At 37.4% G+C, this 14,243-nt stretch overlaps 2 protein-coding genes across 3 annotated transcripts in view; one reads left to right on the top strand and one right to left on the bottom strand.

The window, feature by feature from the left end:
- Nucleotides 1–1,347: 1,347 nt before the first annotated feature.
- Nucleotides 1,348–5,071, bottom strand: rpl31 (ribosomal protein L31). The gene is made up of 5 exons (XM_039683599.2): nt 4,964–5,071; nt 4,364–4,464; nt 4,158–4,283; nt 1,510–1,622; nt 1,348–1,423 (listed from the first exon to the last, which is right to left on the bottom strand). The coding sequence occupies exons 2-5, from the start codon at nt 4,462–4,464 to the stop codon at nt 1,392–1,394; spliced, it is 372 nt and encodes a 123-aa protein (XP_039539533.1). The 5' UTR covers nt 4,964–5,071; the 3' UTR covers nt 1,348–1,391.
- Nucleotides 5,072–5,207: 136 nt separating this feature from the next.
- The window catches only part of cnot11 (CCR4-NOT transcription complex, subunit 11), a 10,999-nt gene continuing 1,963 nt past the window's right edge, over nt 5,208–14,243 (top strand). Inside the window, exons 1-7 of one of the 2 annotated variants that reach the window (XM_089133486.1) lie at nt 5,208–5,408; nt 6,716–7,070; nt 8,615–8,779; nt 9,986–10,138; nt 10,910–11,112; nt 12,430–12,632; nt 13,538–13,634. In XM_089133486.1, coding sequence (XP_088989612.1) covers nt 6,752–7,070; nt 8,615–8,779; nt 9,986–10,138; nt 10,910–11,112; nt 12,430–12,632; nt 13,538–13,634 — 1,140 coding nt within the window. In that variant the 5' untranslated portion in view covers nt 5,208–5,408; nt 6,716–6,751. Of the gene's footprint in view, nt 5,434–6,715; nt 7,071–8,614; nt 8,780–9,985; nt 10,139–10,909; nt 11,113–12,429; nt 12,633–13,537; nt 13,635–14,243 lie in introns of both variants that reach the window. The other variant, XM_039683598.2, reaches the window with a different exon arrangement.

Raw genomic sequence — 14,243 nt, 5'->3', positions numbered from 1 at the left:
ACTATAGCCTTGAAATATCTCACTTTACATGTAATGAGTCTATATAATATATTAGTTTCACCTTTTAAGCTGAATTACTGAAATAAATGAACTTTTGCACCATATTCTAATTTTTCAAGCGTCACCTGTGTATTGCTCGTTGTTAGTTTATGGAAGTTCAGTGAAGTGAAACTGATTGAGATGATCTGTTCCTGTTTTAACAGTGTTCACACACGGCTCTGTCCCTCACACACCAGGCATTATAAACATGTTTTGAGTTATTAGTGTGGATTCCCACATCTGCAGCTGTCGTTCAGTCTGATGGGATTGTTTACACGTGACTGACTGTATAAATGAGACTCACATGAAGGAAATATTGATGGTTATGATTATTTGACCCGTCCCAGCAGCTGAATGATGTTGAACTTCAGATGATTATATCCGAGACCCGAGCGTTCAGTGCGTTTAAATCATTTTCATTCAAATTTATTAATTTTAGTTTTTCTTTTTTTTAAGGAAATATTGCAAGATCAATATCACACATTTAGAAAATGGATAGTGAATTTCAATTTAATGCCTACTTAAATGTTGATTCTATAGGAATATTCCAGTTTAAGCTCGATTAACAGCATTTGAGGCCATGATGCCAATTTTGACACTTTAAAATCAAGGTTTTGTTTAAATTTTGTATAAAAGCCGACATGCAACGCTAATAATTCTGCATTAATTCTTCTGTTAAACTTTAATGACATTTTAATAATATTAAAACACAATGTGCATTTTAACATTTATATATTCACTTCCACTGCAAGCGGCAACCCAGATTTTGTGAAAATGAGTTTTCGTTAATTGTAATTAACATGCCACAAATGCTCATTACTTATATTTATTATTTGTAATATGCAAAGTGTATAAGCTGACTGTCTGAGAAAGCCAGTCTTTAGTGCACGCATTTGGTTTTGCGGCTCTCGGACGTATAAAGTGCCTTAAAAACAAACAGTCATGTGACTGATCCTCAGTTTTATCGTGCCACAGGAAGCGTTCATACATCGTGAAATCCAAAGGGACCACGTTTACCTCTTCAGATGCTGATTACCCAAATGAAGCTTTAGTTTCCATTTCTGGAAAAGCAGTTTGATGATCATGTTGTGATTGAAGATCCTGAGAAACTCGGAAACATGTAGCATTAGATGACTTTCTAGGTTGGAGGAACCAATCATGACTCACTCTGCACAATCTCACCTCAAGCCTTTCGGAGTGAATAATCAGCTTTAGGTGAAGAAGACGTCGTTAAGTTTACATATGCATGTTGTACTGCTGATTATGTCAATATCTCCACACGCACAAATAAATCATCCACAGCAAAAATCCTTTTATGTTTTTATTCCAACAGACATGAAGAGAAAATTAATTTAATTTTCATCCACATTTACAGTCTGAAGACCTGCGAACACACACAAAGCACACGGTTTGAGAAGGTTTTTATAATGCATAATGACAGTCATTCAGCACTTCAGATGTGTAGCTCACCTTTGTACGTGGTGACGGGGACGTATGTGACGAGGGTGTACAGCTTGTTTGGGGAATCTTCGTCTTCGTTGCGTTTCCTGGACAGACGCACACGCATGCGGTACGGCACGTTCCTGACAAACACAAGACGGCACCGTTAAGCATCAAATGCGTAATTGTGAATGTCTGACAATTCCTCCGCTTTAGGGTGCGTGTAATCCATGTTTGTGTCGACACAACACACTGAAAATATAAATCAAGTTGATGCGCCGCTTGTTTTTGCTCAAGATCTCGTATTGAGAACGCCAGAGTCCAGTTTCGGTGAATTTAAGTTGTGGGTACGTTCACACCGCCACCGGCGAGAGCGTCGTAGTGGCCGGAAGTCATTCATTTTCATTGAGAGCCGGCGGCGAGCTCCGGCGCGTTTCGAACGGCGAGGAGAGTTGAAATCAGTTCAACTTTATGGTAATAAGCAATGACGCGGTTCGGCGGCAACCAATCGGAATGTAGAAGTGCTCCGTTTGAGATAATCCCAGAGAACGTAGTCCTGTAAACTTTGGCTACGTTCACACCGCAGGGCTTAATGCTCAATTCCGATTTTTTGAAAATTTTTTTATTTTTTTTAAGGCCGTTCACATTTCCAATTAAATGCGACCTTTTGTGATCTCCTGTGTGAACGTGAAATGACCCAGAAGTCAACGACGTCACTTGTTTGCGGAATAGTTCTTTTTTTCCATATGTTGCGAGCTTTTGTTTTATTATTATTATTGCCACAGCCCATATACAAACACAGACAACAATTATTTTATCAACGGGCAGTAAGATTTTTCCGATCCTCACCGACCTCGTCGTTTAATTGATAGTGCGCGTCCTCTGCGCTCCTTGCTTTGTCACCGGCGACCGCGGTGCGACACTGGTGGCTGGTATTGCCAGATTGGGTGTTTTTTCGCTACATTTTAAAGCATGTTTACATGTTTTTCGCCTGGAAGGCTCTTTAGAAATCTGGCACCCTACTGTACGAAGTTAAACTGACAAAGAGCGTGCGTTCACAGACACCAGAATGAACGTGTTCACAGTAATGTTCATCAGGCAGTAAACAGTATATGAACGCGTTCAGGCACAACACTGGGGAAGAGACACGTCTGCAGCGGCCCATAACAGTGCGTCTATTGGCTAGCTACAGGTGCGAGCAATGACGTGCGGGTCGGATATATGTGACCCGGCCGTTCAGATTGAAGTCGCATTTCTAAAGATCGGATTCATATCGGATTTGGACCACATACCCAAGTGGCCTGGGTCGCATTTGAAAAGATCGGATCTGTGTCGTTCAGACTGTCATGAAAAAAATCAGATACAGGTCGCATAGGGGCAAAAATAAATAAATAAAAAAAATCGGAATAAGGTCGTTTCAGCCTGCAGTGTGAACGTACCCTTTGGTTCCGGCCACATTAGTTCCCAAGCAAAATAGAGGAGGTTGATAATTTGATAAGAGGGCGCGCAACACTATTTATAGGCAAGATTTTCGTGCTAGAACACTTTTTCAGCGAGAATGCAAATTATAATAGCACTTAACCATGAACACAAAAGCCACACCACACATATGGCTTTTAATTTGTTTATTTTGTTAGATTTTAAAGTTATTGTCATCGATCAATTTTCTGCAAAAATAACCGACATTTTTGTTTGCTTGATTGCATACCGTTTTAAAAAAGATCACGCATTTGATCTACGTCAGAGCGTCCACGAATCTTTCCATGGCGTCGTTGACAGAGCGGCAAGGGCGAATTTTGCCGCTCTCGCCGGCGGCGGTGTGAACGTACGGTTAGAAGAACTGTTGCCACATTTACAAATGCTGGTTTTAAGTGGGAATGCAGTTCACAATTTGACCAATGGCACTAGATGTAAATAATAATAACTAATTATTCTTTGTTTTTTCTTGACCAAATCAGTTATAAAAATGCTTTCATTATAAAAGGTTTCTATTATCAGTGTATTGCTTGTTTTTTTGACCAGCGTCCTCAACAGGACGGCCAGAGCAGTTCAACATTTGCCTATTTAAATCTAAACACACTTCTTGTGGCCAGTATGTAGAACAACTGCAAAGCAAAAATGTAGAAATAATGATTTATACACTAAATCCAGTATAAACTCCTGCACAACCTGTGTGTTTTAAACCATTCAAGACCGATGTCACACTTGAACCTCACAGCGATTGGCTGCCGCACACATTTTTCTCTAGATATTTGCATAAAGTCCCTCTTTTTCTGTTTTTCAACGCTCTCAATCCCACAATTCACAACGCGAGAATGAAACTCAACGTCCATAGGATTTAACTGACAACGCTTGCTCTGTTCTGTGCTATTGACACACATAATAACAGCAGAGCGTGACAACGTTTGGGCGGTTTTCGACTTTATGCAAATATCAAGCGAGAAACGTGAGCGGCAGCCAATCGCTGTGAAGTTCAGGCATGACATCGGTCTTGAATAGTTTAAAACACGCAGGTTATGCTGAATCTGACATCTTTACTCGGGTCAGGGGCGTCCGATCATGTTCCTGGAGATCTACCTTTCTAAATCCAGTTCAAACTACAGTACACACGACTCAAAGCGAAGGCATTTTAGTGTTATTAGCGGGAATGGCCAACAAAACCACCGAGACCGTCTCACCTGACACCTTTAGCCCACACGGCCTTGTTGAGACGGGTATCGATGCGGACATCAGGCGTGCCCATCTCCTTCACAGCGAACTTGCGGATCTCCTTCAGCGCTCGAGGAGCTCTCCTCTTGAACGAGCTGGAAGAGGAGCAGACAGAGGTGTTTACACTCCAGTGTGTGTTACAGGTGAGCGTTCACTCACTCCAGGTGTGACTTACATGCCATGGATGCGCTTGTGGATGTTGATGGTGTATTCACGGGTCACAACCTCATTGATGGCGGAGCGGCCCTTCTTCTTCTCGCCCTTCTTGGGTGCCATCTACACACACACATATAGATTATCACACACTGGAAGCACTTCACAGGATACACGTCACTCATTAACCAAAACACACTAATAATAACCAATTCTGACTTTATTCCTCATTGTAAAACCTTAGAGAACTAGTACTTACAGTTCTGAGACTAAACTGCTTAAGGTTGCAACTGTTAATAATACAATCACGAGCTAATGAACTAACTTAGTGTAAGAGTTGACAATGATTATTCATATGTAACTTAAATGACGGCATCATCGCGTTAAAATCGGTGTAATTCTGCAGGTTTGCCGCTTTATATTTGTTCCGTCTCTTCCTCTCACGGACGCGTTAGCATTAAGTCTTTAAACACTCACATCAGCGTCTTAAACACACCAAAACGCATCCCAGTGATTCATAATGTGTATGTACACTCAAATGTGACATTAAACTTAATCATTAGTGCTTAATTACGCGGATGATGCTGGATTTATAAACGATAAACGAGAGGAAGATACTCACTCTGTACGATGAATGTGGGAAAGGAAGAGCGGTGGATTATGGGACACATTCAAGGAGGAACGCGCATTCACATCCGGGTCATTCTACTGTGTTGTGTTTTCTTGTTTTTATGTGTTTTTTTATGAGTGAATATTATGGTTATAATAATATAAAAACAGATTTATTTTTAGAACACAGTTTGTGATTTTTTTTTTGGACGTTATATTTGTTTTCCGTGTTTATTTTTGAAACTGCATCTCCCATAAATCCGTTCGGTTCACAGGAAGCGCTAACCGACAACCGCGACGGTTATGATTGAGTATAAGTGAAGAAGATTCAGATTAAATAATAGAAATAGTCTAATGATTAAAACATTAACCTGTAAAATCTCTCGGATAAGCGTTATATCAGCACTGGAGCGTCACCGCGTCTGGTTTTTATTGAATATTCATGAGCTGACGGGACGGTAACTATCAATGAGCTCCTCTCAGGTAATGTTGTTGTTACTGACTCTGTCACTAAATCTACCGAGTTCCCTAAATAGACAGCAGTTTGAGGAGTTTAGTAAGTGAAATAAAACTGCGTGTAGTATTTGAGGTTCGTCTGGTGTGTTTCATTAAGCTGGGAAATCCAGTCATAATTCGAATATTGTATCTGTTACTGTACAATAATTATATTAACTCCATAAAACCTTATTGGTATCATATTTTTAGCACATTTCTAATACCTATAAATGATCAAAACCAGTCACACACAGTCCTTCTGTCGTCGACATTTTTAGTAATATTGTACTGAAGCAACTTACAGTAGCCAACATTTGAAGTGGATCAAAAAAGTTCAACAAAGTTGTTCTAAGACAAGAACTGGTATTGATCCACTTCAAATGTTGATTTACTGTAGGGTTTATAAATTATCCAGACACCATTTATTAGAAAAATCACGAGTATATTATTATCAAACATGATCATTAGTCTTTTTATGACGGTTTATTTGTCCATCTCTCAATTATAATTGCATTGCATTATATGTTTTAAAACTACAGAGCTTTGATCATAAAACTAAGCATTTAAATATGACCTGACTTAGACATATTATTGGCAGATATTAATATTAAATGCATTTTATGTATCTGCTAACTAGTTCTCATTGATTTGCATTACAAGCATCAGAATTTCATCTTACCTTTGTGCCATATAAATATCAGTATTTGCAACAAAATTGCATATTTTTGCTCAGTTTTATTCTCTATATAAAACGGAGATGTTTTCCTCCATAGTCTCACTATATTATATGTGCCATAAAAGCCTGATGTATCTATGATTTTTGACTTTTATTTTGTATGTCAGGCGTTTACAGGATTAGACTTTACTTTCCGAATCAAACTCATGAAATGTCGTAAATCCTTCCAATAGTTATTAGATCTAGTAGCATCATTTAAAGTCACTAAGAAATCCCAATTGACTTCTTATTTTTTATGCAATATTGCAGTATTTTTTATAAATGATTAATCCGTGCACATCATTATTGTTTGAAATTGATGTTCCTGATAATCTTGAATCAGAATAACTTCCTCTTCTCTGATGATGTGGGCGGAGCAACCTGTCACTCACATGAGATCAGCCAATAGCAAACCACAACCATCCAATCAAAATCAAGCCCCGCCATACATTTATTCTTGTTTGAGAAGCGTATTACTCGGAATAGCGAAGGAAAAATGATTTAAACTTAATTTCATGCCGGCTTTACTTCATCCATTGTTGTGTCTCTTTCTAGTCCTCCTGATCCAGTGGCCTGTGTGACCGAAGCATCATGACGCTGGCTCCTAAAGAGCTGTCGAACCTGCTGGGCATCATGTCGGAGGACGCCTGCAGCAACAGCTTCGAGCAGCTGTCCACCGCCTTCCACCACTGCTTCGGTAAAGCCGAGCACTTCCGCGTGGGTTCGGTTCTGGTGATGTTGCTGCAGCAGCCCGACCTGTTGCCCAGCGCCCCGCAGAGGCTCACGGCGCTGTACCTGCTGTGGGAGATGTACCGCACCGAGCCGCTGGCCGCTAACCCCTTCGCCGCGGTGTTCGCGCACCTGCTAAACCCATCGCCAGCAGGAGAGGAGCCAGAGAAACCGCTCTCAGGTGTGTCCTCCTCTTCTGGTTGTGTTTGTCTTGCATCATTAAAAGGAGAGTTCACCCCAAAAAATAGAGAGACTAAGTCCGCCCCCTTCCGGTCGACCACCATGTGACCTTATTTCGAGGAATATTGTATGGTAGTCAATGGCGAGAGACAACAAATATTTTAATCTGAATTACACATATGATGTTAGCCAATTTAAAAAATACATTTTAAAGTCAAGAAAGTCTCAGTTTGATGTAAAACCGTTGAGGTATAAGACTGTGAAAATACGTAATTACAAAGACTACAAACCCCAAAGGCGCACATTTTCTCTCAAAACGTCTGTCATTGTTTCTATAGTCTTGCGTTATAATGGTAACGTTACGCCGTCATGCCTGAGTGTGTTGTACCAGACTGCACACACACGAGTAGCTGATCTCACTCGTTGTTTCGCTTCCCGGGAGATGTAGTTCACAGAGCGATTTACACATAAAACTAAATGTTACTCTTCTGTTTTATGACAAACTGCGACTTTCTTGACTTTCAGAATTATCTTTAATTGACAAACATCATATGTGTAATTGAGGTCACAGTTCAGACGGAATAAAAAGGTAAGTCGTCTCTCGCCATTGACTACCACACATATTTTTTCCGAAATAAGGTCCCATGAGCCGGAAGCGGAGGGGGAGGGGCTTAGGCTCTCTATCGCATCCAAAATAAAAGTTTGTTTAACGTAATATATATGCGTGTGTAGTGTGTATAATTATTTTGTATATATAAATACACCCATATGCATAAATATGTATATATTTAAGAAATATTTGCATGTATATATTTATACATTATTCATATTATAAATATTGTATATATTAATAACATTGATATTCATGCATATATGGGTATTTATATATATAAAATAATTATACACAGAGTACACACACATATATACTATATTAGGTAATCAAACTTTAATCGTTTCCCATCCGTTCTTCTTTTTTTTGACGAATGCAATCGGAGTTATATTAAAAAATGTCCTGGCTCTTCCAATCTTTATAATGGGAGTAAATGGGGTTTTGGTAGTCCTTCAATGCGCATCTATTCATGATTAAAGTGCTCGAAACGGCTCTGCGGGGGTTAATAAAGGTCTTCAGAAGTGAAGCGATGCGTCCGTGTAAGAAAAATATTCATATTTAAAACTTTATAGACTAAAATAACTTGGGCCAAAAGAGTAACACACGCATTTGGCTGCTGCTAATGTCGTGCTATATATATATATATATATAATGACACTATTGTCTTCTGTAGCGCTGCTTATAACTGAATTAAACTCATCTTATAACTAAATAACTTACTCTGTTATTGAACTGAATAGTCTTTTTAGAGCTGCTTTACAACTGAATCATTGTTGTTTTCCAGTAGAGTAGAGAACAGTAGAGCGTTTGCGCTTGCAACGCCAAGGTCATGGGTTCGATTCCCAGTGAAAGCAAGCACTGATAAGAATGTAAATGTGTCACTTTAGATAAAAACGTCTGACTAATGCATAACTGTAAATGTGTGTCTGCTGCAGGTTTTCTTCCTCCCATCACACTGCCGGAGAAGTTCTTCCTCTCGCAGCTGATGCTCGCGCCGCCGCGAGATCTCTTCAAGAAGACGCCGAGACAGGTGTCCTCCATGGACGTGAGCGCCACGCCACAGACCATCGACATCAGCGGACTCCAGCTCGCGCTCGCTGGTACGAAGCAAACTACAGATGCAGTTATATAAGGCTTAAAGGGATACTCCACCGTTTTTTCATTTTAATTTAAACTGTTATCCAAGATAGATTTCCACTATAATCAACAATTATATAAGAATCATGACAAGGATGGGCAACGATTAATCGCGATTAATCGCATCCAAAATAATAGTTTGTGTTTACATAATATATGTGTGTATAATTAATTTGTATATATAAATACCCACACATGCATGTATATATTTAAGAAAAATGTGTTATTAATATATCAAATATTTATATATAATATTAATTGTGAATAAATATATATAAAATATATACATGCACATATATTTTAAATATATACATGCATGTGTGGGTATTCATATATACAAATTAATTATACACACATATATTATGTAAACACAAACTTTTATTTTGGATGCGATTAATCGTTGCCCATCCCTAAAACATATAAAAGAAAAAACTTTATATCTTTCGCCGCCATTGTGCAGTATTCTGACCTGTGACATCACGGAGTTGTTTGCCTTTAGTTTAAGAGCCTCTAGTCAGTGAATATCCCAATATCAAACTGTTTACACCGCAGTGTTTTGACCGCAAAACAACTAATGTTAGGTACAGTCATTATTAGCTAACAGCTGTAAGCTTGAACTAGCTAATTCTAACTTAGTGAAGTTTATTAGTGCCAGACAAAAAGACGACGTCTAATGTAATATGTTGACAAACTGCACATTGTTCGCGGAGCAGCGGAAGGATTTAGATCGCCAACTTTTGATGAATTTATGAGAAATCTAAGACACAAACAGACAAAGTGTAGTAAAATAAAGACCTAAATGTGTATTTCGGACTTTTTTTTTCACCACAAAGCTGATAGAAGGAATGTTATTGAAGACAAATATCTCAAAAATGACCAGTGAAAAAAACAACAACGTTTTTGCCTGCTGTGTCTCGCCTTAATGGTGATGAGAGACTTTTGTTTTTGTAATCAGGCTCTCAAACATTATATAAAAATTTGGTTTTAGATTTATCAGCCAAAATTTTCATATCAGTTTATCCCTTGCAGACAATCATACAACACTATATAAGTGTACTGTATGTCTACAAATGCTTATATATCCAGCTAGCTGGATGACAATATAGTTTAACAACCACAATCCAGTATTTCTCAGAGATATAACAAACATCTTGTGTGTTTTCATTCAGAGCGCCAGTCGGAGCTGCCCACTCAGAGTAAGGCCAGCTTTCCCAGCCTGCTCAGCGACCCGGATCCAGACTCCTCCAACTCGGGCTTCGACAGCTCCGTGGCCAATCAGATCACAGAGTCTCTGGTGACTGGACCTCGTCCTCCTCTGGAGAGTGAGTGTGAGGCTGATGTTCAGTAGGGGTGTTACGAGACCCTCACGTCACGATTTAGTACATCTCATGATACCGTATTATTGCGATACTCCAAGTAGGGGTGTGCGATATCACGGTTTTTGATCGTGGACGATTTACTGTCTGTTGTTTCAAACCTGTATTAATTTCGTTCTTGTGCTGAACACAAAAGAAGATATTTTGAAGAATGTGGCTAACCAAGCAGTTGCTGGTCCCCATTGACTTGAAAATCGTTTTTCCTGAAAAATTTTTTTGGATAAATTGTGAAAATTGCCATATCACTCACACCTAACTCTAAGACATGATAAAAGGTTTACAACAAAATGTACCATTGATTAAAATGCTAACTTTGATATTACATTGAAAACTGAAGCTGAAACCCAAGGCACAGGAAAATAGAGACACTAGAATAACAATATTCATGATTCTGAAAATAGAATTATTAGATGAATATTCTTGCACTCTGTCACTGACTAGATATATTTAAAATTATGTAGGCCACTTTTTACAGGTAACATCAGACATTTGGCATTATCATATTATTATACATCATATTCAATATTATATAGAGTAGTTTATTGTATTACTGACACTAAAACTCACACAGTAATTTATATTTTGGGTGAATTATACACAATACATGTTACACTTTTGTATTGCGATTTATATTGTTACACACCTAGTGTTTAGTTTGTTTTTATTGTGATGCAACGGTTGAACATGTCTTTTCTGTCCCGTGTGGTTCTCTGTCAGGCCACTTTCGTCCCGAGTTCATCCGGCCCGCTCCGCCTCTTCTGGTGTGTGAGGATGAGCTGTCCTGGCTCAACCCGTGTGAACCGGATCATCGGATTCAGTGGGATCGGTCCATGTGTGTGCGGAACGGCACGGGAGTGGAGATCAAGCGCATCATGGCCAAAGCCTTCAAGAGTCCACTATCAGCGGCACAGCAGACGCAGGTACACAGCATCACCAAACACAGTCAGGTCCAGCTCACATTCACTTATGAAGATGTTGCTTGCATTATGTTTTTGTGACAATTAAAGGAATGGTTCACTTCAAAATGAAAATTATGTCATCATTTACTCACCCTCAAGTTGTTTCAAACCTGAATGAGTTTCTTCTGCTGAACACAAAAGAAGATATTTTGAAGAAAGTTGTAAACTAAACAGTTGATGGACCCCATTGACTTCCATAGTATTATTATATTTTCTACTATGGAAGTAATGACGAGAGAATTTTTCTTGGGCTGCAACTATCGATTGTTTTAATAATCGATTAATCTGTCGATTATTTTTTTCGATTAATCGGATTAAAAAAAGAAAAAGCATTAATAAATCCAACTCTTTATTCAAAAACAAAACTGACAGTGCAACAAAAAATTTACTAACACAAACATGCACATGTATGCTTTACATCTCCATAGGCTTTAAAAAAAGTGCACAAAAAGATATATATTTTTGTTTAAAAGGACCTGAGCTATCAGAAGTCATTTATATATCATCATTGGGAATAAACAAGCTTTTTTTTCTTTACACACTACCAGTCAAAAGTTTAGAGTTAGCAAGATTTTTTTTAATAGAAATTCAGCAAATAAAATAAAAATACTCAATAATCAACAATACTCAATAATCCTTAAAAAGTGATAGTAAAACATTTATAATGTTTTGAAAGATTGTATTTCAAATAATTATTGTTCTTTTGAACTTTCTATTCATCAAAGAATCCTGAAAAATAAAATATATGACGGTTTCCAAATAATTTAGATCAAATAAATAATAATAATAAATAATTATAATTTTAATATAATAACATTTTTTTTCTCTCTCTCACATTAAATTTTCTATTTGGGCAAGCTGAAATAGCAATTCAGTGTTAAAGGGGTTAATAAAATTCTATATAAATATAGGGTTTAGCTATTATAAGGTAATGACTGTTGTTTTAGATGTAAATGGAGCGTGAACAAATATAAAGAAAGGAAAGAAAAAGGGAAAAAGAGGGAAAACCTTTATTTTTATATATAGATAGATAGATAGATAGATAGATAGATAGATAATATATATAGATATATATATATATATATTTAGAAATGAGTGTTTGCGTTTCTAAGATGCTATTTTCCGTCTTGAGACTCTGTTTTTCAAATCTATTGGCGCTCCTTTCTAGCTGCTTTTTTTTTTTTAAAGCTTTTTACTAAAAATCTTATCTCTTTAATGTTTTTGTAAATAAAGTGATCTTAAAGTAAAAAAACTCTCTCTCTCTCCCTCTCTCATCAGCTGCTTGGTGAACTGGAGAAGGACCCTAAGCTGGTTTACCATATTGGACTGACCCCAGCCAAACTACCGGACCTGGTTGAGAACAACCCACTAGTGGCCATTGAGATGCTCCTGAAGCTCATGTCATCCAATCAGATCACGGAGTATTTCTCTGTCCTGGTCAACATGGACATGTCACTGCACTCCATGGAGGTGGTCAACAGGTACAGCGTTAAACTCCTCCTCTAGAGGCTTACACACTGGATAGTTATAGGATCCAGCCACCGGGATGGTTCCCAGAGAACTAATGGTTCCCCTAGGAACATTTTCTGGTTGCATTCGCATCGCCAGTAGGAACTCTGAACTGACGTAAGACACGCTTGTCGTTGGGACTTTTATTTTGACGGCACTGAGAACGCCAGAGCCTGAGCAAATGAACAATGCTCGCATTCTCTGTTCATTAGTTTACAATCTGTTTAACAGTCCTGTCAAATTCGTTATTAGATATAACTATTATACATACTGTATAAAATATAAATATAAAAAATAAAAGCACAGATGAAACTCGAAAAATTAGAACATCGTGCAAAAGTTCATTTATTTCAGTAATTCAACAGGTGAGACTAATATATAGACTCATTACTCGTATGTCAAGCCTTTATTTGCTATAATTTTGATGATTATGGCTTACAGCTTATGAAAACCTTTTCACAATATTCTAATTTTGTCTTTGGGGTTTCCATAAGCTGTAAGCCATAGTCATCAAAATTATAACAAATAAAGGCTTGAAATATCTCACTTTGCATGTAATGAGTCTATATAATATATTAGTTTCACCTTTTAAGTTGATTAATTCAACAAACAAAAACAGCAAGTCATGTTATATAAGATTTTTTAAATTAACATGTTATAAAAAATCACAAACCTTTTCTGGAATTCAGAATTACTGAAAAGGTTTGGGATTTTTTATAATATGTTAATTTAAAGAATCTTAAATAATATGACTTGCTGTTTTTGTTTGTTTGGTTTTCATTGTATTTATATGATATTTGTATTTCTGTAATTTAATTTTTTGCCATGAAAATACCCTTAGATGCTGACATGACATGGTGTGTGTGTTGAAATGTAGGTTGACGACAGCAGTAGATCTTCCTCCTGAGTTCATCCATCTCTACATCTCCAACTGCATCTCCACATGTGAGCAGATCAAAGACAAATACATGCAGGTAAACACACGGACCATCATGCATCTGTGTCAGCTACTTTTAATACTGTCATGTATAGAAATTTAATACAACAAAGATGCATTAAATTAATCAAAAGTAGCAGTAAATACATTTTATAATGTTACAAAATATTCTTTTTCAAATAAATGCTGTTCTTTTAAAGCATCCTAAAAAATAAATCAAACAATGTTTCCAGATTGCCTGGCAGATATATATTTTCCTGAATTTAAGCAAAAAATCACTTCATTTGAATCCATAATTTTGATCATGGATAGATGCACTTTTATGATGGATAGATCCACTTTTATGATGGACAGATGCACTTATCACGGATAGATGCACTTTTATGATGGACAGATGCACTTTTATGATGGACAGATGCACTTTTATGATGGATAGATGCACTTTTATCATGGATAGATGCACTTTTATGGTGGATAGATGCACTTTTATGATGGATAGATGCACTTTTATGATGGACAGATGCACTTTTATGATGGATAGATGCACTTCTATGATGGATAGATGCACTTTTATGATGGATAGATGCACTTTTATGATGGTTAGATGCACTTTTATGATGGATAGATGAACTTTAAGGGACTTCAA

This window comes from Pimephales promelas, chromosome 7, assembly GCF_988280905.1.
Source record: "Pimephales promelas chromosome 7, fPimPro1.hap1.1, whole genome shotgun sequence".
Lineage (NCBI taxonomy): Eukaryota > Metazoa > Chordata > Actinopteri > Cypriniformes > Leuciscidae > Pimephales > Pimephales promelas.
Note: the sequence above shows the minus strand (reverse complement) of the source record. Positions and strands in the feature narration are given on the sequence as shown.

Excerpts from the sequence above, each read along its gene's own strand:
- rpl31 (XM_039683599.2), bottom strand. The coding sequence starts at position 4,464 with ATGGCACCCAAGAAGGGCGAGAAGAAGAAGGGCCGCTCCGCCATCAAT. Across the intron at positions 1,623-4,157 it reads GTGTGGGCTAAAGGTGTCAG|GAACGTGCCGTACCGCATGC; the intron begins GTGAGACGGTCT and ends TGTGTTTGTCAG. Across the intron at positions 1,424-1,509 it reads CCCCGTCACCACGTACAAAG|GTCTTCAGACTGTAAATGTG; the intron begins GTGAGCTACACA and ends GTGTGTTCGCAG.